This window comes from Empidonax traillii, unplaced genomic scaffold (assembly GCF_003031625.1).
Source record: "Empidonax traillii isolate 1590-97213 ecotype Southwest subspecies unplaced genomic scaffold, ASM303162v1 scaffold541:size654180, whole genome shotgun sequence".
NCBI lineage: Eukaryota > Metazoa > Chordata > Aves > Passeriformes > Tyrannidae > Empidonax > Empidonax traillii.
In genome coordinates this window covers 561,445-584,211 of record NW_020955734.1, presented here as the reverse complement: position 1 = coordinate 584,211, position 22,767 = coordinate 561,445, and the positions used below count along the sequence as shown (strand labels likewise).

General features: G+C 51.5%; 2 protein-coding genes across 2 annotated transcripts in view; both read right to left on the bottom strand.

Annotated features, from left to right (window-relative positions):
* Positions 1–325: 325 nt before the first annotated feature.
* PTPN22 (protein tyrosine phosphatase, non-receptor type 22) lies at positions 326–15,021 on the bottom strand. Its single transcript, XM_027897391.1, has 21 exons — positions 14,882–15,021; positions 12,014–12,122; positions 10,928–11,004; positions 9,892–9,987; positions 9,470–9,508; positions 9,010–9,081; positions 8,853–8,912; positions 8,508–8,650; positions 7,666–7,732; positions 6,602–6,679; positions 5,955–6,047; positions 4,594–4,670; positions 3,820–4,514; positions 3,396–3,509; positions 3,129–3,259; positions 2,399–2,426; positions 1,952–2,032; positions 1,535–1,638; positions 981–1,011; positions 665–742; positions 326–422 (listed from the first exon to the last, which is right to left on the bottom strand). The coding sequence occupies exons 1-21, from the start codon at positions 14,966–14,968 to the stop codon at positions 358–360; spliced, it is 2,325 nt and encodes a 774-aa protein (XP_027753192.1). The 5' UTR covers positions 14,969–15,021; the 3' UTR covers positions 326–357.
* A 1,685-nt stretch (positions 15,022–16,706) lies between these two features.
* AP4B1 (adaptor related protein complex 4 subunit beta 1) overlaps positions 16,707–22,767 on the bottom strand; it is a 6,475-nt gene continuing 414 nt past the window's right edge. The window contains exons 3-10 of the mRNA XM_027897392.1: positions 22,461–22,689; positions 21,455–21,602; positions 20,321–20,817; positions 19,775–19,858; positions 18,742–18,845; positions 18,388–18,595; positions 17,566–17,850; positions 16,707–17,337 (exon numbers count right to left, since the gene is read on the bottom strand). Coding sequence (XP_027753193.1) covers positions 16,910–17,337; positions 17,566–17,850; positions 18,388–18,595; positions 18,742–18,845; positions 19,775–19,858; positions 20,321–20,817; positions 21,455–21,602; positions 22,461–22,689 — 1,983 coding nt within the window. The 3' untranslated portion in view covers positions 16,707–16,909. The remainder of the gene's footprint in view (positions 17,338–17,565; positions 17,851–18,387; positions 18,596–18,741; positions 18,846–19,774; positions 19,859–20,320; positions 20,818–21,454; positions 21,603–22,460; positions 22,690–22,767) is intronic.

Genomic DNA, 22,767 nt, shown 5'->3' with positions numbered 1-22,767 from the left:
CCGGATCATTCCACTGGGTCTTCACTGGGTCCTATCCCCAGTTTACACTCAAATCCATCATTTTGAAGTGATCCCATTCCAAAACCCAACAAAAACATGTCCCTCCTTAGGATAAAATATCTATTCCCAGGTTTACTTTCCATCCTGTTGTAAATTAACTGAAAGCTGCTGGTCCTTTTTATGACTCTTCTTTACTTTAAATCTTCAGCTGAAGAGTGTGCAAGTAGTGCCTGAGCTGCCAGTACCTGTGCGACAACTTCTGATGTGTTTATTTTCTTGGAAACCTCACTGGGATGAGCATTCCAGGTGCATCAGGAGGACTTCACAAATCTGCAACACCAAGTCTATAAAATGCATTTAAATATTCCATGTTGGGGGTGGATTTCTTGGGCCTTTAGGTTTTGAAAATCGATTTGCAAAGCCTAGGAAGAAATTATATCTTTTTAATACAATATATTCCACATGTTATAGATAATAACTTGTAATTTCAGTTCTTTCCCAAACTTTAGGATACAGTAGAAAAGCAGCATCCTGTAGTTGTGAATAAAGTTGTAAATATATAAAAACATTATTTGTAATGTTTGTAATTCATTAGTGTTCTGCCTGGCATTTAGATTGTCAAAACCCAGGTTCTTCCTATCAAAACACAAAAAGGAAAACATACCAAAGTTAAGGAAAGACCTCAGAGGGTTTGTTGGGGCAGGCTCTGATGATTTTGTCCATGAAGATGGGCTGCAGATGCCTAGAAATAAAAAATGAGACTGGAGCAGAGGGTCTCTGTTCCCGAAGAGCTGAACTCATAGAATGGTGGAATTATTAAGGGTTATTTGTCCCCACGGTACCCAAAGGGCACCAGAGTGTCCAAAATAGCAGATATGGAGGGACTTTCACATTGGAAAAGTCCTTCCCATTTCCATCCCACATATTTTAATACCTGTTGAAATCCATTGGGAAGATGCACATTAGCCTTAAAGACTTACTTTTTCTCACATTTTTCAGTATTTTCATGCTCTGTGGAAAAAAAAAAAATAGAAAAAGGCTTGTTGGAAAAAAATGTAGGAAGCAGCAGATCAGGCAGTGTGATAAAGGGAATTCATGGATAAATGTACATGTATAAATACACTGATAAATAGACATGTATAAATAAATCTGCTACTGTGATAAAGGCAATTCACTGGTAAATGTACATGTATTATCTCATAAAAAGCATCGTGTCCTGCAGCCGAGGCAGAAAAGCAGACTCGTGCCATTCCCTCTGTCCCTGCTTTTTTCCTTGTCACCCCAAATGCCTCCAGTTGGTATTTTCCTTGCTCTTTTCCTCAAACGCTTTTCTGCTCAACCCCAACCTCCCAAAACACAAGCCCATGAGGGTGATTAACAGGAGTCACAAGAAGAGGATCCTTATAGGACACACTCAGACCCCACTGGAGCAGCTTTCTCCAAGAGGAACTGGCACTCCAGGTGGGCTGGAGTTCCAAGGCATAACCACTGGCACCCTCTCCATTTTCAACACCTTTTCTTCTGTTTCCTCTACCTTGCTCCTCCTGAAGCATTTCAGAGCCTCTTTGGACGAGGTTTCAAAATCCGTGTTCTCCAAACCCGCAGGGCTCGAGGAATTTCTCGCAGCAGGCTGCAGACCTGGGAATACACATCATACATATCTTCTCAGTGGTCACTCACAAATCCTCATGCTTTTTCCTAAGTGCTTTGTTGTTGTTTTTCACTTCCTCCAAGGCACCACATCTGGAAATTTCCAGCAAGTCCCCTGGTTGCGTTTATTTTCTTTGTATCTGCTGAACTCCTGCAGTGAGGGCCTGAAGCGCAGCCTGGTAATGCTTTGAACAAGCGGGCCACGATCTCAGCTATCCACAGGTTTAGGTGCGAACATAAAACCTCAGTTACACCCTGAGAAAAGAGCTCAAAAAGAGCTCAAGAAGAGCTCAGCACTCACTTGCTGCCTCAGCGAGAACAAACGACTCCGGGGTTCTTTCAGGAAGCGGGGGAGGAGAGTCAGAGCGATCCCAGGTTGTCTCTGAGAAAGCAAAGATAAAAGAGCAGGCTACCTAGCTTGAAATATAAATATATATATTTTATAACGGACCAGAATATCTCAGTTGTCTCAGAGAAAACACACAACATGCAGCAAAAGAGGAGGCTGCAAGGAACACCCTCATGTTCCTTGGTGAGGGTGAGGCAGGAGCCAGTTAGGAAATATAAAACTGCCAGTTTGTTTGCAGAGCTGTTTAGTTCTGGTTAGAAGTATTTAGTTGCAGAACTATTTAGCAACACAAAATTTCCATCAGACTAAGCACAGGTCCTAATGGCATTCAATAAGCAAAGCAGCTTCAGTAAAAAGCAGATCTTCATTCTAAAGATTATCCTGGTGTTAAACTTATACCTGTCCGGGGGCTCCGAAGCTTCACACTCTGGAAACAAAAAAAAACAACAAGGCAGGTGTTTAAAATTCCCACAAACCAAATGTCGTCCTCTTGCACACAAGGAAGCCAGAGAAGAGGAGGAAAGGATGTGATGTGCAAACACCCTCCCACACACACCTCCTTGCTCGTGGGATGGAAGACAGACTTGTGCCTTATCCTTTCACTTCCCAGAGCTGTCACTCAGCTATGGGATGATCAAGACATGCCTACATTTTGTTCAGCTCCAGCTTATTCCACAGGGCTGTGTGAACCTCAGTGGACCACCAACCTCGTGCCTTAATTATCCTCCTCTAAACGAGGGACAATGTGTTTATTGCCTTGTATGGGACTTAAGACCCACAAAAATAATGTTTGGAGTAAAGTGGATGTTGATGAGGAGGAGCCTGGCTGAGGCCACTTCTTCCTTCCTGTCCTGAGCCCTGAAATCCCTGGAAGTGTTCAAGGACAGGTTGGACAGGGCTTGGAGCAACTTGGTGTAGTGGAAGGTGTCTTTGCCCATGGCAGGGGATGGGATGAGATGGGCTTTAAGATCCCTTCCCACCCAAACCATTCTGGGATTCTGTGACTCTTTGAAATAATTTGTGGAAAGTACAAAGTACCAAAACTGGGGTCTTCCTCACAGAAGGAAACATGATGAGGAAAATGGCATAGGGATGGTGCTGGAGAAGAGATAAAAAGCCACTTACTTACCTTGCATGTTCTCAGCCTCCCAAAGTCACGAAGCTCCTCTGAGTGAGTCTCACCACTCCACTCCCGAGAGGTTCCGATATTTGGATTTCTCTCTGGGAGCTGAAAATCAGAAGTGGCCAGAGGAAATTGTCCTAGAAGCAATTGAACACAGGAGGGGTCATTTCCCATCCCGGGCAGCTGGAGCACAGCCACTGCCTGATGCTGTGGGACAACAAATCTTGGATGGTCCCTCAGTGCTCCATGTTGAAGATTGTTGGATGCACTTACCCGGTTCATTGGCCACAATAAAGGACTCGGGGGTGCGCTGGGGCAGGGGTGGGGGATCATCATCATCATCTGGCTGTGGCAGGGTGGGTAATTGGAAAGACACGGACAGGTTACCTGCACGGAGTGACATGGGCAGGTTACCTGCATGGCATGACACTGCTCCTGCCCTGCCACACGGTTAAACACCTCTAATCTGTGGTTCAAAATCCAGAGAGTTCTCAGCCCCAATTGACCAGCCACGTGGCCTCAGGGACAGACCTCCAGCAGAGCTGGCAGCAGAGTTCCCACTGGACTGGGCAAGATGATGAGCACAGTCCTGAGGAGTAGCTACAGCCCTGCCTGGACACCAAAAACCCACACCATCTGCTCCCTCCAGCAATCCAGAGGGATCCAGCCCCATGTGTCCCAGCCCTGCAGCACTTACCTGCTGGGGACATCCTCTCCTCGTCCAGGGGAGCATGGTGGGACCGTGGGGAGCTGGCTGTGGTGGGCTGCAGCGGGGCACTGGCAGCACAAGAAGGAAGAAGCTCGTCCTGCCCCTCCACAAAGCACTTGGAAAACACTGGGGACATGGGGTCATCTGGGGAGAGTGATGAGAAGTAGGGATCTTCTGCTGAGCAGAGATGAGGGTAAGGGCATTGCCCGTGGTTCCTGTGGCTTGGGGGGCCATCTGCTTCCCGTCTGGAGGGGTTCAGGTCCACAGGGGAAAATCCATCCTGGAAGCTGGAGTGACCAGCATTTGGCCACTGTGAATTCCAAACAGGCCTGGCACCCCTTCCGTCCCATTCCCAGTCTTCTCCCCGCTGCCCCAGCACTGGAGGGTTGGATGCAGTCCATGTCAGAGGTGCTCTGCCCCCAGGCCCCCTCCCTGCTGCTCCCTTGGGCTCCAGGTCCAGCTCCCAGCTGCGGCGTTTCCGAGGGGCGTCCCCAGCCCCCCATCGCTCGGCGGCAGCCGCCTTCCTGCAGCTGATGAAGTTCAGAGCACCGAAGGAGAAGGCCTGTCTGATGGGGGACACTGCACAGCCAGAGCTGCCCTGTGCTCCTGGGGTGCACGGAGATGGCAGGGACGCTTTGCTTTGTGCCACTGCAGGAAGGTGTTGGGGCTCCTCTCGCTCTGAGCTGCAAGAAAGCACCACAACGGGGAGTCAAAGCCGTGGAGGGCTCAGGAAAGCTGGGGGTAGTGGTGCTGTGGCCTTACCAGGTGAGCGAACTCAGACCGTAAATGTCTTCCACCGGAGTCAGGAGGGGCTTGGCTACAGGAGGCCCTGCTCGTACCTAGGGAAAGGAAAGTTTGGGAAACGAGAGTGAGGAGGGAGAGTGCAAAGAACACCAACACTTCAGGAGCTGGAATTTGTGCCAACTACTTCTAACTGTTAATACAGTTGGGAAATGACAAGCACCAACTTGAAAACACCCAAGTTGAAGCTGAAAACTGCAGACAGAACCTCCTGAAGAGCAGCTTGGAGCGAGGGCACAGTGAGCCCTGCAACCATCCATCTGTGCCCAGCAGCCTGTGCAGGGTTCTCTGCCTCCAGGAGCCCATGTGGCTAGGCAAGCTGGGTACTGGTTTCATCTGTGACACCAGCTCATGGCCATCCCCAGTGCCCTCAGAGGATGGGGAGGCTTGAGGGGGTGAGAGGTTTGGGCAGGAGTTGCAAAACCACAGCTGGACTCGAAATGTTCTCTGCTTTTTGTATCAGCCCAGTCCTGCATCTCTTCTGCTCACAGACTGTCCATAACACACACAGAAAAAAAGGAGAGTTCCAGCTCTTTTCTCACTCAGCTCTGACTTGGGGCATCCTGCAAATCCCATGGCAAAATTGAGGCAGGAGTCCCATCGCAGGATCCTCTTCCCAGTTCTTTGTCAATGCATTTACTTCACCTGCATTCAAACAGCTACACAGGAACAGCGAGGCTCATTCCAGCAGCCACAGAACAGCAAGAGCAAAGAAAAGCTTAACCAGGGGTGTTTTGGATAGTCCTGTTTATATGCAACTTCATACCAAGACCACATTATTTCTCCACATTATTTGAAAGACTTTGCCATGTTTTTTCACCAGATGTTTTACCCTCCTCTCTCCCGCAGACAGGCTGTAGTGCTGATTGCCTCACTAGCTAGTGTTACCACCAGGTAACACTTTCAGCCACACCACCTTGTGTTCCCAACCTGGACCTTCCCAACCTGGACCTTCCCAACCTGGACTAAAAGTCACGCTGTTGCTTGGAAACACTTCATGAAGACAAATTCCACTGGCACATCCCCATGGAAATCAGCCACTGCTGTGGAAAGCTGGTGTTTTTCTATTCACTCATGACATTAAGCAATTATGAAAGTAAATGGAAAATATCAAACGGTTTGGGGACCAAAGAAAAATGTTGGTGTTGTTTGTGATAAGCATTGCACACTCAGAGCTGGATTCTCATGGGTCAGCTTCAAAAGAGACTCAGTTTGGGCATCAAGGGGAGCAGAAAACAGGGGGATTGACCCCAGGTCTGCAGCAGGAATGGAGATTAGAGCTGGCTGCAAAAGCCAGGGTTTGTTTGTCCTGGGACTCTTACCTGGGAATCAGCAGAATCTTTCTGGGCATCGAGTGCTTTGATCTGCCTTCTGAAGAGCTCAATCACCACATCGTAAACCAGCTCGTACTGCTCCTGCATTCCAGACAAACAAACAAATTCCAGACAAACAAACAAATTCCAGACAGACAAGCATGAGTGCCATGACCTGAGGTCCCTGTAAATGGTCAGCTCTGACCAAAGGAAGCATCACCCCTGAGAGAAGCTGCCACTTTCCTGTCTGTTGGCGGGGTGTGAATAATTCTCAGAAGAGGCAGAAGCCACAACCCTCACAGGGCTCACACTGAAGCATTTTAGGGGGGTTTTTGGGTGCACAAACAATGCTGTTCTGCATCGAGCTTCCCCTTCAGACTGGCTCAGCTGAGAAAAGTCCCCACTTTACTTCCCTGGACAGTGCCTTGTCTCACAGTGTAAGTGTTCCACAAGTTACAAATTAATTTGGCTCAGCTGCCAAATTAATTTCCGCAAAATCACTGCTCCCTTCAGAAAAGGGGCTTTGCAGAACATCTTCGCACCCCAACTGCCACCAGCACAACCCCTCGGGGTTTGCCTGCTGTGAACCCTCCTGGGGGAAAAGGTGAGGTCCCAGGATGGGGGCCAGAGCAGTGGGGGAGGTTTCCCAAACACACCTTGGTCTGCACAATGCAGGGCCTTTGCGTGCGCATCTCCTGGATCAGGCCGAAGACGCTGAAGTTCACCGGAACAATCTTGAGAGAGAGGCAGAAGATGAAACGGTTTTAAATTGAAAGAGGAGAAATTTAGATTAAATTTTTGGGAAGACCCCTGTGAGAGTGGGGAGGTCCTGGCACGGGTTGCCCAGAGAAGCTGTGGCTGCCCCATCCCTGGAAGTGTCCAAGGCCAGCTTGGACAGGGCTTGGAGCAACCTGGGCTGGTGGAAGGGGGGGGGACGAGATGGGCTTTAAGGTCCCTTTCAACCCAATTATTTTCATGATTTCTGTGATTTCTCTGACAATAATTACAGACAGGTCTAATTACAAGCAGATTCCAAGCCATGACACAGTTTAGAGCAGTGTCTGAAACCCAGGCCTCCAACTGCAAGAATTTTTTAACAGAGGACCTGCTTAAAGAGCTATTTTTCATTACAAGCCTTCTCCCTCCTGTCTCACACTCCACAGAAAATCCCCTTTTGTAACAGCCCTGTGGAAAATGAGAAGGACACAAAACCCACGTGGATGGGTTTAGGGAACTGTAGAAGAGAACACAACAGTCCCAACAACCTGCCCTGGGGACAGGGATTGCTGCCCCTACATCCAAACTGGAGAGTCAGAGTGAAACAAGGTGTTAGTTTGGAAACACTGGGTATCTGATGGGTAAGCGCAGAGAGACAAATACAGACACTGAAGTTGTATTGAAGGGTGAAGGTCAGAGCAGAGGCTGGGAGGTGAAGGTCTGGCCAGAGGGAGGAATGGAGGGGGGATTCTGCCCTGTTGGTGTGATTCTGTCCCATGGGGATGGGGCAGGAGCAAGGGCAGAGCCTGAGGAGGAGAAGCAGCACAGACTGGGAATGGAGTGTCAGTTTGGCCACCCCTGCCCTCCACTCAGGCTGCAGAGAGCTTGTGTTCATGGCTGTCACCTGAAATATGCAGTCAGAGGGGGTGAAAGGGACAGGGAAGGTGGGGGAGAGCCAGGGGGGTGCAGGTGCCATCCGAAGGTGCCCAGGGCTGGCACTCACCCCGTCCTTCAGCAGCTTCTGGGTGTAGTCGATGGCGCAGATGACGCCCGTCCTGCCACAGCCAGCACTGCAACGACAGCCACAGCACATCACACCCTGTGCCCTCTGACAAGGGCACTTGGAGAAGTCCCACAGCCACGTGTGACCCTCCTGCCCCACACAGCAGAAGGTGCAGACCTGCACGACAGCCCTGCTGAGCTTCACCCCACGTAGGGCCCCGCCTGCCCCCGGCTTTGCTGCAGGCTGGGAGGCACAGCTGGTCCCCTGAAAACAGTTCTCAGTCCCCCTGTGGTGACCAGCCACACATGGACGTGCCCAGAGTTGGTGGACTAGACCTTCTCACTCTCCACAACCACAGGGAGGTTGTAGCCAGGTGGGAGTCAGTCTCTTCTCCAAGGAACAAGTGACAGGACAAGAGCAAACAGCCTCAGGTTGTGCCAGGGGAGGATTAGGTTGGGTGTTAGGAAAACTTTTTTCATCAAGAGGGTTGTCCAGCCCTGGCACAGCTTCCCAGGGCAGTGCTGAACTCCCATCCCTGCAGGGATTTAGAAGATGTGTAGATGGTTTAGTGGTGGCCTTGCCAGTGTTGGGCTAATGGTTGGGCTCAAACATTTTAAAGGCCTTTTCCAAGCTAAACAATGCCGTGATTCCATGATTCTATTGCTGGCCTGCTGCCACCTGTCTCCTTCCCTGTCACCTGTCCTCAGAGCCTTAGGGCTTCCCACAGGAGGAGCTGGGCTGAGGGCTTGGCCAGCTGCCACCCCCTGTGGCCTCTCGGGAAGAAGGATCAGGGGGGTCCAGGGGGCCAGCAGCCCTCCCCCCGTGGTAGCCACCTCACCCACCTGCAGTGGATGCAGACAGGGACAGCGTCATCCGGCTGGTAGCAGCGAATCTCCCTGATGAGCTCCAGGATGGGGTCGATGGAGGAGGGGATGTGGTGGTCTGGCCAGTTTCTGTAGTGGAACTGGTGGATGGTGCGGGTCACCTGCAAGAGGAGAGAGCTGGCAGGGGCTGGACCAGCTGGGGTTTGAGTTAACTATTTTTTTTTACTTTCTTTGTCCCCTCAGCTTCTGTCAAACCTAAATCAGCATAAAATTTTCTGCACAAAATGTACCGTAGTTGAAATATATTATTTATACAATAAAGCCATCCAAGATGCACTTCTTGCCTTGACCTTTCCTACTTACCCCATTGAAGGTCACCTTCAGAGTCCTAATCACGTACTCATCCCTCTTCCCCTCAGCTTCCTGCAGAACAACAAGTCAGAGTCACATTCCCAGTGGGTGCCACGGGGTTCTGGTGCAGGTGATGGGACAGGACACGGTGCTGTGGGGCTGCACTCACACAGGTGATGGAGAAGGGGCCACAGTGCAGGGGGGAGCCGTCCATCTCTGCCCAGTAACGCTCACACTTCTTCTGTTGGGAGAAGAGGATGTGTTTGGTTATTTCCCCACTGGCCCAGCCACGCTCCTGTCTCACTTTTCGGGAGAAAATTCACACTGCCGGTCAGCTCCAGCCTCCCCTTCCCTGGAGCCACCACTGCTGGTTTTGCCTTTCCAGAGAGGCTCTTTATGCCTCTGGAAACAGCTTAAGAATTTCACAGAATCACAGGATGGTTTGGGTGGGAAAGGAGCTTAAAGATCATCTTATTCCAACCCACCTTCCACTAGACCAGGTGGAGACTCAGAAAACAGCTCATATCAAACAGAAACTCGCTGTCACTAATGGGATTTATTGCAAAGCTGCCCCTCTCCCCCTGCCCTGGCACTGCCACAGCAGAGGCCACCTCTGACAGGCCACTCACCTTCCCCATTTCAAACTCCATGCAAGCCATGACCACCACCTGCAGAAAGAAGGTTCATCAGAGAAGTCTGAACACAAGTCCCTTATCCAGGCAGTGAAGTCAAACCCATCCCTTGCAGGTCCTTGTCAGAGATGAGGAGGTTCTGTGGGCTGATTCCCCCCGAGCCACAACTGCAAAACAGGGTCCCTCACCCACAGCCCGGGCACAGGGACCTTCCCACCCAGAGCACAAAGGCAGACACAGCCACCAGCACACTCCTGGCAGGGGAGGCTGATGGGAGGGATCTGGGGCACACACAGCATCTGAACTAAAACTCTGGCACTCCCTCTGCCTCACAAAGGACTTCTGCCTGTGTGGACAAAAAAAAAAAATATCCCCCCAAACATATAAACTTTATATTTAAATATAAATCTGCACCTTACCAGGACTTCATACTCCCAAATCATCCTCCAGAAGTCAATGACAGTAGTGGGGAGAGGACCCTGGGTTGCAATGTATGCTCTTGGCCCATAGACACCCTAGAACATTCAAACCAGACATGGAGACATCTGTGCACAGTTCACCAGCAGAAATAAAGTCATTCCTCCCTCTCAGTCTAATCTTATTCAATGGGCCCAGTAGGGATTCAGAAGGACTTTCAAACAGTTGAATTTTAGGCATTAAATCAAGCAGTGGTGGGCAAACCTCCCAAAGGAAGGGCCAGGCCAGGGAGCTGGGTTTGGGCTGCTCCCAGAGCCCCCCACCAGCTCTTGCAGTGCATCTGAGAGCTTGGAGGTGATTCATTCTCTGACGTCAAAGAATGCCAAAGAATGAACCGTGAAGATGTGTTGGGAAGGGCTGGGAAGGTCTGTTCTTCTCCAGACAGGTTGCAGAGATCCCTGGGTCACTGCCGTGGAGAATGAAAGACATCTATCTATCTATCTATCTATCTATCTATCTATCTATCTATCTATCTATCTATCTATCTATCTATCTCTCTATCTCTCTATCTATCCATCCATCCATCCATCCATCCATCTATCCATCTATCCTTCAATCAGAGGAGGGTCCCAAAGGCGCAGGAGAGTCCCCAAACTCGTGGAGCTCCTGCTGGAGAGCCAGCCCAGGCTGCCCTGCCCTGTTGCTGGTCCCTGCAGCGGGTCCCAGCCGTGCTGCAGTGCAAGGCTTCCTGCCCCTGCTCTGCTTTCAGCCAAGGCCACTCTGGCCACAGGCAGCTTTGCACCACTATCACCCACCGAGGCAGCGGCGCCGACGAGGAAGTCGGGGCTGTGAACCACAAACTGTTCCCCCAGTGCAAGCTCACGTCCCCTGCCCTGTGGCCTGGTGGCTCCCTGCTGCACGGGGGGGGTTTTGGAGGGCTCACATCGAGGAGCCCCCGACCCACTCCTCCTGCCACAGCTCAGAGAGGTGGCCACACAGACACCTTTGTGGGGCAAAACGCAGCGGGAGAGGCGATACCTTGATGAAGTTGGCATTGATGTAGTGGGAGTCTGTGTCGGAGGTGATCAGGGACAGCTCCACTCTGCTGTGGTCGACTGCAGGCACAAAAGCAGAAGCAGCAGCAGTCAGGGTTTGTGTGTCACACTGAGATCCTCGGGGTGCAGCACGAGGGGCTTTGGAGGGGCACTGACACCAGAGAGCTCATCCCAGGGCTGGTGAGTGGCTGTGCAAGCAGCTGGTGTCCCCTCCCACGCCCACCCACAGCCCTGCCCAGAGCTGCCCACACACACAGGGGGTGGACAAGCTCCTTTTGGGGTGGGAGTGAGGGCTTAGGGGAGAGCTGCCAGTGTTGCCACAACCCCGGTGCAACGCTGACCCCTCTGACTGTGCAGCAAGCCGAGCCTAAAATCACCCAGCACTCCACCTGACAGGCTCAAACCAGGTCTGTGGGGTTTGATACAATGGTTCAAAGGTTGGACTTGATGGTTCAAAGGTTGGACTTGATGATCTTGGAGGTCTTTCCCAACCTTAATGATTCTCTGATTTAATTTTTTTCCATGATAGGATGGATGAAAGGGACAGTCTGTTCTGATCCTGGAACAGCCTGTTCTTTGGAGACCACCACGTGAAGCCAGGACAAGCCACAGCAGGTTTTGCCTGTGCATCATGGAGATATCTTTGTCCTAAGCCATTTTCTAGAAAGCCTTGGAAAACCAGTGCTTGCAAATGGTAACCCAGAAAGCTTGCAAGGATAATCACTGAGGGATATATTTCCTAGAGAACAGCAGTTCTTCTGTCTCTAGAAACATCACAGGATCATAGAACATCCTGAGCTGGAAGAGACCCCCAAGAATCATCAAGTCCAGCTCCTGGCCCTGCACAGGACAACCCCAAAATCACACTTTGTGCCTGAGATCATCAATATGTGCCAAAGTCTTCCAGAGCACGGACTGCAGCAGCCATAGCCTTAAATCTAACCAGCAGGATTCAAGGCCAAGAGTCTGCAGTGAGATGCTCCCATCCCACAGCTGTGGAGGATGAGAGAACACGCTTGAGCTGGAAAAACAAAAGGCTGAATAGAAACATGTGCCATTTCCAACCTACAAGGTAAGATGTCCTTGTATCTGTTCTTCTTGACATTCTCTGGTTGCTCAGCCGCTGCTGTAGGGTAGATTTTATCCAGCTTGTACTTTGTTGTCTGCCTTTTCAGCTTCTGTGATAAAAGAACGGAACAAATGACAGCAGAGGTGTTACATCCAGCACGCTGCCGCAGAGCACGTGGGAAGGTCTCCAGGGGTCAGGTTTGCTGCCACAAAGCAAGGTCAGCACCATTAATTCTTTCCTGAGTGGCTTTTCTCAGAGCAAGAACAGAGCCAGAACCACCTGAGAGCCCCAGCACAGGCTTCTGAAGAATGGAAAGTGTGTGCTGAGGCAGTGCCCACACGTCGGCTCCTCCTGAAGCGGCACAAAGCGTCGCCCTCACAAGTGAGACACGGGGGAATTACTCACAGTATAAGAGCACCCAGATAAGAGGAGTGACACTGCTAAACCACCTTGAACAGATGATTTCAGCAGAGACAGATAAATTGGTTGATTTTTCTCACTTTGGTAAAGATGCTCCAGTCCATGGCTACAAACACTGAGGGAGCACGAGCAATCAGAGCGGAGTAGCTACATGGGCTGATGAAAGAGGGGGGAGAAGGAGTCCTGGGACAGACAAAGCTCTCATCTCTCTCATTTCCAGGATAAAGCACTCATAGACAATTGAAGCGTCTTTCCCCTGACAAATGATGGAATTTTATTTCACTGCCATCAGCTTCTAAATAACACCCACTGTTTGTTGCCATCAACTTCAGAAGCACCATCCTTGCTGTATTTTTTATTTCATAGTTTTTTGTCCAAGTCAGAGTTGCTGGTTTTTAACATTAAACTGCAGTTTTAAAACACTGAATTCAGCCATAATACCCCAGGAGTCAGATCTCACAAATCTGATGGATGAGTCAGGGAGAAGGTACTGGAGGCCCCGGACAGTCCACGTGTCCAGCCTCTATTAATTAAGAACATGGGGTTCCCAGAGCTGAGGCCCTGAATAATCTTACTTTTCTGTCCCTGAATAATCTGATGACATAAAACCACTTGGGAAATGCCTACAATATGGGAAAGCAAGTGAGAATCACAGAATCATGGAATCACAGAGTGTCCCGACTTCGAAGGGACCCACAGGGATCATCGAGGCCAACTCCTGGCTTTGCACAGGACACCCCAAAATCCCACTCTGTGCCTGAGAGTGTTATCCAGATGGTCCTTCAGCTCTGCCAGCCTTGAGGCCCTGACCACTGCCCTGAGGAAACTGTTCCAGTGAGTAGAGGAGTAAGGATCAAACTGCACAGACAGAAAAAGGGGACTCAAACAGCCCCCCTGCCATTTACAGTAACACCACCACAACTGGCAAGTACAAATGCTTGGTCACACGAGGAGAGGGCGGGAATTAGGGTGGAGAAATGGCACTGAACATTTCTATCTGGTTTGGAAACACAAGCCAACACAATCGCCTGGAAAGGCAGCTCTGCCTTGCAAAAGTGGCGGCAACTCGGGTCACGCTGGGAAGATCTCATCCCATGCAAGAGGAAATGCAGCCTTGACCACTTCTACATGCCATTTTGGTCAGAAATGAATACATTTGGCTGTTGGAGCCAGTCTGTGCACCAGGGCTCAGAGCTCGCTGCCTCACACACAAAGCACAGCCCGTCAGCGAGAGGGGAAATTCAGCAGCCTGTGACAGCGCTTTGTTCCATGGAACAACAGACTGTCACTGCAGGCTCAGATTAATCACTTCCCTCTGCCCCAGACACCTGGAAACCAAGCACTCAGCTTTTCCCAAGTGTTTGAAGTGCCAGACTTGGCTGGTACAACAAAGCAGGGCTGGATCTCGTGGGGACCCATCGGTAACCCCTGTGCCTTCCCGGAGCCCACTGCCAACAGCCAGGGCTTTACGTGGTGTTTGACCTGTCTCAGGTCTCACAGAGGTACCAGCTTTACCCTTCCCTATGTCTGTTAAAGCTGGGCAACGTTGTTGCCTCTCAGAGCAGCCCAGAGAGCCTGCCAGAGCCACCTGCCTCCAGCTGGCACACCAAGAGCCATCACCAGCCACCAGGTTTAGCTCTGAGACGGTGCATTGCCATCTGAGCCTCACCCCTGGCACCCCAACAAACGAAAACATGTCAAAGAGCTCACAAATTCATGGCACTGCACAGATCTGAACTAGATGGGCACTGGAGAATGCAGGGGTTGGTGGGAGCCATCAGCACTTTTTACAGATTTTGCTTTGAGGGAGCAAGAAACAGTTCCCAGGAGGGGCCAGGAGCACTGCTGGACATACAGCCCAGAGATCCCAGATCATAGAATGCTTTGGGTTGGAAGGGACCTTAAGAATCATTTTGTTCCACCCCCTGCCATGGGCAGGGACACCTTCCACCAGCCCAGCTTGGTCCAAGCTCCATCCAGCCTGGCCTTGGACACTTCCAGGGACTGGACATCACAGCTGCTCTGGCCAACCTGTGCTCTACCAAAAAAAAGGAAAAGCTAACTCAAGGAGCTTTGGAGACCCCTGGCAGGAACACACGTGTCACAGGTCCAACAGATTGAGATGGGGAGAAGGGGCAGAGGCTCCACATTCCTCCCTGTACCCCCGTTCTGTTCCCAGGCAAAGTGAAACTGTCTTGACAAGTGCACTCGCAAAGCAGAAAACAGGAAGCACTCGGATAATTAGTTAAAAAGCAAACAGTTCAAACGTCAAAACTATTAAATTCCTCTTCTGCCTTTACATTCCTTTTAGCCCAGTTAACTCCTGGGTGACTTTTTGTTGTAAAACCCCTAGGAAATCTTAGTGTCACCCTCAGGTCTTGTCCCCGTGGCCGAGCGGTTCCCTTCAAAACGAGCAGAAACGCCGAGCGGAGCCCCGAGGGAACTTACCAAAAACTCCTCTGCAAACTCCCCTCGGTTGAGCTTCTTGCCTTGGGCCCTCTCCAGGTTCTGCAGCAGGATCTCCCTTTGGTCCATGGTGCCGGGGACGGAGCGTGCCTGGCCTGGCCCTGCCGGGAAGGGACATGTCAAGTGCGTGCGCAGCGAGAGGCACCGGCCGGGAGCTCAGCACGGGCTGTGGTTTACTGACTTCATCACCAGCCCCAGAGGAAATTAGTACGTAGCAGATACCCTGGGCAAATAACACAACAAAACACCCAGCCCCGGGGCCCTGGCGCCCTCGTTTAAAACCACACGAGCGCTCGCTGTGGGGTCTCGCAGCAGGGCGGGCACAGGGAGGGGGGTGCTCTGTGCCACGAAGGGGGCCACACCTTGGAGACCCCTCCGAGCACCCCATCATCCCAATCCCTTCAGCACCATGTCCAGCCATCCCTGCCAGGGGTCCAGGGCGAGCACAGGGGGCGGCTGAACAGCCCCCACGTCCTGGGGGGCTGCGCTTGGCTGCAAAGGCTTCAAACTTGGAATATGCTGGGACTGGAAGAGTCTCTAAACCAGCACTGAAAATCCACAGTTCCCCTTTTAGCTTAGAATCATAACCAGGGTTTGCCTTGAGGGAACAGGAGAGCAGTTTCCAGGAGGAGGCAGGAGCCCTGATGGACATACAGCACACAGATCCCATACAATGGTTTGGGTTTGGGAAGGGACCTGTTCCTTCATCAAGAACGGGGTCTGGAGGAAAGGCTGGAAGCTCCAAGTCCCTTCCCAGAGCTGGTCTACTCAGAGCAGGGTAAATGATGGATTGGCAACAAGTTATCACCTAGTTTTTTGCTGAAAACTGCATAATTCCAATGCCCCAGTGCAGCTCTCCCTAAGCACAGGGACACAGCTGTGGGAACTGTTAACAGGAGCTCTGCTACAGCTGACTTTGATCTCCCTTTGAGTTCACCCAGAGGTAGTTCACCCGTTGCAGTAATTTGGCAAACGAGGCTGAAATTAATTATTGCCCAGTTGCTCCTCAAAGCTTTGCTCCAAGAAAGTTCAGACAGAAAAGCCCTGCTGGACACAGAGGCAGGAGCTGGACTGCAGTTCTGTGGGGATCCACAGCAGTGATCAGGTGACTCCATCCCGAACATCTGAGCTGAAGGAACAAATACTCCAGAAATCAGCCAAGAAATGGTTCATATCTTTATTAGGAAAATCAGAATTAAATTCTAAACCCTGCTGTTTAACAGTGAGAGCAGCGTTCCAGTGAAGTGCACGGAAGGCATACTGTGATTTGAAGGTACAACAGTCACAAAAGGAATTCAGAATTGCAAGAAACCTTACAGAGCAGGGTTAAAGAAGCCTGTGCTCGTTACAGAGTACCACAAAGCCCTGTCAGAGTTACCTGTGCATCACCCTGGTGCCAAGGAGTCTCTTCGGCGTGGCAACAGCACAGGGAGCTGAGGGGGAACTTCAGAGAGGGCAATTCATGACCTCAGTAACACATTTCAACTTCTTTCTCTTGCAAGTTCTAGTTCTTTCTCTTGCTGGTTCTAGTGAGCAGGATGTACCCTGTCTACCCAACTCTGACACAGCAGAGCTCTGTTCACCCCTCAAAATCCTTCCATCAGACAGAAAACTGAATCACATGTGAAGGGAGCCAAGAATAAAACACTGCTCTCTTTATTGCACTGTTCCTCTTAGTGTGAGGTAAGTAGCAGAGCCCTAGTGCCTCTAAACTGTTTTTTAAATTATTTATAATTCTCAGGAAAAAAACCTCTCCAAAACACATCCCTGAACTCTGCTCAGTTCTGGTTCCACCAGAATCCTCCAGAATGACCCTGTCCCTTCCGCAGTCCAGGGGGTGGGCAGACCCTTCTCCAGCTCCAGCTGCAGCTCCCCCCACGCCACACGTGCTTCCAAGGCCCAGGAAAAGGGCTGCCAACACTCCTGCAGTTCAAAAGTACCACACCAGCACCAGGTATGGCAGAGGAAGCCAGAGAAATCAACTTTTGCTGTGCCCTGAGCAGGGACCAGTCAGGACCCCAGTCCAGCCACTGCCTCCAGGACTGTCCTCAAGGCTGAGATGAAGCTCTGCAGTGCCTCTGGCTTTGCCTCACTCTGCTTCACCGACACCTGCAGCTCCGAATCCGCCGCCTGGAGCAGGAGCTCCGTCAGGAAGAGGCAGCCTGTGTCATCCTGGGCGCTCAGGTAAGCTTTCCAGGGCTGGGCACCCGCTTTGCTCATGGCAATAGTCTGGATGTGGACAACGTGAAGGGCTGTTTGAATGGTGTCTGGAGGGACAGGCCCACTCCAGGGCAGGGAGAGGTGGCAGCTCGTGTCCAAGCTCAGCCAGGTCTTCTCAAACTGTTCTGCAGTCAGGGAAGCATCAGGAACCAGGCTCAGGCTGCCTGTGTCGGGCTGGACCTTGAGGACTTCTTTATTCCCCTCAGAAATCAGTGACTCTGAAAGGAAACCACGAACATGTGAGGTGCAGCTCACAGATCCACAAAGGCCAGGTTGGACGGGGCTTGGAGCAACCTGGGACAGTGGAAGGTGTCCCTGCCCACGGCAGAGGGTGGAACAAGATGGGCTTTAAGGTCCCTTTCCACCCAAACCATCCTGTGTTTCCATGACACTATGATCTACTGACAAGGGGAAGATGGACCCCAGAGGAAGGTGGGGCAGGTTACCTGTGTCCCTGCTCCTGGAGTCAGTGGAAGGAGGACCAGAGTAGGAGGGTTCCACAGGCTGGTGAGCAGTGGCGAGTGCCCAGCGTTCTCTGCCATAAACTGGGATGAGGGTGTTAAACTCCCAAGCCCAGGCATTCACAGGTTGCTTGGTTTGGTTCCCCAGGAGCCCCAGAGAAGGGTCAGATTTGGGGCTGCACAGGACCCGTTTCACTTCTTCCACCCCAGACTGCAGAAGGCGATAGTAGAACAAGCCTCGGTCTCGCACTGCCATGTCCATCTCCTCCTCTGGGGATCAGAGAGATGGAAATTATGGATAATTCTATCTTCCAGATTTCCCCAGAGTACTAACCCTTGATTATTAAAAACACATTTTCAGGGATACAGTGTAAACCTGTCGGCGGGCAGATAGCAACAGGACAAGGGGGAATGGTTTTTAACTGACAGAGGGCAGGGTTAGGTGGGATATTGGGAAGAAATTCTTTACTCAGGGGGTGGGGAGGCCCTGGCACAGGTTGCCCAGAGAAGCTGTAGCTGCCCCATCCTTGGAAGTGTCCAAGGCCAGGTTGGACAGGGTTTGGAGCACCCTGGGCTGGGGGAAGGTATCCCTGCCCATGGCAGAGGGTGGGACTGGATGAGCTTTAAGGTCCCCTCTAACCCAAACCATTCTGGGATTTTATGCAGCCTAAGGCATAAAGCCACCTTACCCTGCTGTCCTGGATGGTCTCCTCAGAGCCAGGATGCTGACACAGCATCCCTGCACTGGGGACAGGTCCCAAAAACCCTGTCCCACAGCCTGAGTGGAACAGAAGGCAGGGAACCCACCTATGCAGTAGTAGAGCAGCCTGCCCAGCATGTCCTGGCACTCGGCAGGCCGGGACAGGAACAGTCGCACCAGCGCTGTCAGGAGCTCCATCTTCACTGCTGGGAACGTCTCCGACTTCACATTCTCCACAAAGTCCTCCAAAACATAGGGAGCATTGGGGACCTTCTCCCCGTGCGTGCCCAGGAGCCAGATCAGTGCTTGCTTGCCCTGAGGGAACCACAGAAAACAAATAGTGCTGTGAGCCAGGAAGGTGGTGCTGGCATGAAACAAAGAGACTGAGAGAGCATGGCTGAAGAGTTCTGATTTTTACCAAACAGTTACTGTTCACTCATCCTCAGGCATCAGCACCTCACCTCGCTGTCCTGGATGGTGTCCTCACAGCCAGGCAGTGCCTGGCACACGGCATCCGTGCACTGGGGGCACAGCCAAACCAGGTCCCGGAAAGCCCGGACCACCGCTGCAAGGAAAGCGAGTTATCAGCACCCCCAAGAGTCACAAAAACCACCAGAGGGAAAAAAAAAAAAAAATTCAATCCAACCCTCCCAACTGAAGAGATTCTGCAAATCTTAGCCAGCAAGGTCAGTGCCCTGCTTGTGACTGATTTGAGACACCCTCCTTCCAAGTCCCATGACACTGTGTCTCTCAGAGCAAAGCTGCGTCAAGTCTAAAATAAAGCACTGAGACTTCAGATTGTTCCTCTGGCTGCTGGAAAGCAAACTCTCTTCTGGACATTGCCAGCCTTTAAAAGGACACTGACTCACAATGCTTCAGAGGCACGAGGTTGGAATGACAAATTAAAACCAACCCCAATTCAAAACGAGTCTCGTGAACTTTGGGTCACTAATTTTAAAGGTTTCTGCTGCCCAGTCAGAAACACCAGCAGCTCCTGAGATCGAATTCAACAGCTGAGGGCAAGTGTGTGGTTTTTAAACTGAGAGCAGACCAGTTAAAAGAGAACAGCAGGAGCAGCAGTTGATGCGAAGGTAGATCTGAGGGCAGCAGAAGAAAAAAAGGAGCCTGGGTACAACTGAATCAGACTATTATAGGAGGAACAGGAATCACAGAGATGTGAAAGGTCTATTAATCATCTTGGCCCTCAAATAGACACTAAAATGTCTCTGCTGAGTCACTCACTCCCTAATTCAGCAGGTGGCAGCCAGAAAGGACCAAGAACACAGCTACAACCACCTCCTCCTTCCCCACAAAGAGCAGTTCCTATGGAAGGAACACACTCAGTACCCCTAAACCCACCAGGAGAACTTCCACATGAAGGTGCCAATAAATTAAAAGCCAAATGCCTCCGAGAGCCCTGATTTTGGGATCACAAGCCCCAGCAAGGCCACTTCCTGAAGGCACAAGGCAGGTAAGCAGCCTGCAGATGGTTACCTGAAGTGATGTGCTCCTGCTGAAGGCCCAGGAGCTCTGTCAGGATCCCCACACACTGCTCTGTGTAAGTCCTGGCAATATTGCCTGCAAGGATGGCAAAAAGACATAAAAGTCAACCTTTTATCAGAGCGAAATGGGAACCAGGAGCCCAACTATTCATCACAAACCCATTTTAAAGAACCAGTCTCTCTCTTTTCCTTTCTGACTACCACTTAGGAAAGTGTGGTCAAACGAGCTTGTTCTCCACACAAGGGACACGTTCCTTTTTCTTGAGGCCGTGCCTCAGAAGATTTCTGAACTCTCCTTAAATGTAATGCATTAAGAAAAGCATTTTAGCATCCCCAGCTTTACCCTCGGGAACGCCGTAAAAAACTCACCTATTTTAAAGCTTACAAAAATAAAACCAAAGCACCCCCAATCCCCTTAACTCCGCCCCCATCACAGCTCACAGAACAAGCAGCACAGCTCAGCGATGAGGTGTTTGCCCAGGCACAGCTCAGCAGAGAACAGCCCACCTGGAAGGTGCAGGCGAGGCCCAGCTCTCACCTATGGCGAAGATGGCCCCTTGGGCGAGCTCCACCGACACGTCAGTGCAGTAACCCTTCAGCTCCTCCAGCACCTGCTGCACGTTCTCATCGTTCACCAGCTCACACAGCACCTCCATCTTCTGGCACTTGATGTAGTGGGGCTCTGAGTAGGAGCAGAAGAACTTTTTGTAGTGGCTGCTGAAGTGGCCGGGCAGGCTCGCCAGGATCTGGCGCACGTGGCACAGCGCGGTGAAGCAGAGCTCCCTGCTCTCCGAGGTGCAGGCAGACAGAAGAGGGCCCTTCACCCGCACCAGCACATCTGCCTGCACATCTGGGTACTCCCTGGCCAGCACCAGGAAGAGCTTGGTGGCTGCCATCACCACGCTGGGGCTGCTGCTCTTGAGGTAACCATCCAGCAGGTTGAGGATGTCGAAGAGCTCCTCCTCGCTGCGGGGTTTGTAGCGCAGCAGGAAGGTGAGCACCTCGCTCTGCCCCCACTGATCCAGGTCGGGCATCCTGCCAGGACAACAAACACAGCGTGCAGGAGTCAGGGAGTGCACGAGGATCTGGGCTGTGCAGAGCAGAGGCCGCAGCCTCAGAGTTTCTCATGGTCTCTGTTCCAAACCAAAGGGGTACCACACTTTTATCTCAAGGGAGTTGCCCAGTTATTAACTCAGGATCAGTCATGTGCACTCTTACTGGTGTTTAGGCCAGACAGGAACACTGACAAGAACCTTGGGCAAAGCAACAACCCTCTTTTCCCAGCTCATGCAGAATCATCTGCAGACAAGTTCATTTCTTCAAGTAATGAATAAGTTATATATTTTTCAATGGATCTGGAGAGACATACTAGAAACACACCTGTTTACAAATATATCGTGTGCACTATGACTAAAAAATTAATCACATTAACTTATAGTTCCAAGACAAACCACCAGCTGAAGCAAAGACTCCCTGGAAAAGCAGGGCAGCCCAGATTACTCTTAAGACTTTAGCCTAAAAGTGATTTAGGTTGTCTTAGGATGGGCACCTCCATCTTTGGATGCCTGACTAAAGTCCCTTCAAGTCCTCTCTACAAACGCCCTTTCTGCATAGAAAACACAAAAACAAGAATGAAGGTTCCAGCACCTCCTCAGTATCAAAGACAACAAACCTGTTGAGGAGATGATGGGCAATGGGTTTGTTGATGACAACTCCTCCCTCCTTCTTCAAGATCTCTTCCAAGGCCCTCAGACAGTTCACGACCACAATAGGATCCTGGTCACGAAGCAAACTGTAGAGCTCGTTCACCAGTGCCCCATCTGCAAAGGAGCAATGGTTCTGCTATCAAATTCTGCTGGCACGCTGCAATTTAATCACTGTCTGCAAGTATTTATCAAAACCAGAAGATATGGCTTGAACTGGGAGAAGGAGCCACCGAAACTTCCAGCTCTACAGTAACAACTGCCCTTGGCACAGCGTTTCCCTGAATATTTGTGGGAGTGAGAATGGCACCTGGCTGATCAGAGACTTCAGGGATGGTTGTGTGCTGTGGGAGAGCAGGGAGGGCAGGGAGAGCAGGCCCTGGAAGAGCAGGGAGGGAAGGGGCACTGCATCATTAACAGTCTGATACACATGGACCACAGAATCATGGAATGGTCTGGGTTGGAAAGGACCTTAAAGCTCATCTCATTCCACCCCCTGCCATGGGCAGGGACACCTTCCTCTAGCCCAGGTTGCTCCAAGCCCCATCCAACCTGGCCTTGGACACTTCTAGGGATGGAGCAGCCACAGCTTCTCTGGGCAACCTGTGCCAGGGCCTCACTTCTCTCACAATATCCCATCTAACCCTGCCCTTGTCAATGGGAAGCCATTCCGCCCTGTCCTGTCACTCCATCCCTCGACCCCAGTTCCTCTCCAGCTCTCCTGGAGCCCCTTTAGGCACCGGAATGGGCTCAAAGGTCTCCCTGGAACCTTCTCTTCTCCAGGGTGAACAACCCCAGCTCTCTCAGCCTTTAATTCCCCTCCACTTCCCCCTCTCTCTACCCTGCAGCCACAACAACCCAGAGGCAGCACAGCAAACCCAACACAGCCCTAAGGCCTGAACGTGCTCTCAGTGCATCCCCAGCCCCAGAATCACCTCCCTCAGCCCAGGAGCACAGCCCCTCAGAGCCCCTTACCCACTTCGCAGTCCCCCTGCAGCTTCACCATCTTGGCACAGCCCAGCACGGCCGCTCTGCGCACGTAGGAGGCCTTGTCCCGCAGCCCGTTCACCAGGGGCTGCTGCAGGTACTCCTGGATCCCGGGCATCCTGCGGGAGGGCAGGTCAGGGGGGGACCAGAGCCTTCCCCCTCTCTCTGACCTGCTGCCACGACAACCCAGAGGCAGCACAGCGAGCCCGGCACAGCCCTAAGGCCCGAACGTGCCCTCAGCACCTGCATGACCCCAGCCCCAGGACCACCATCCCCAGCCCATGACCACCACCCC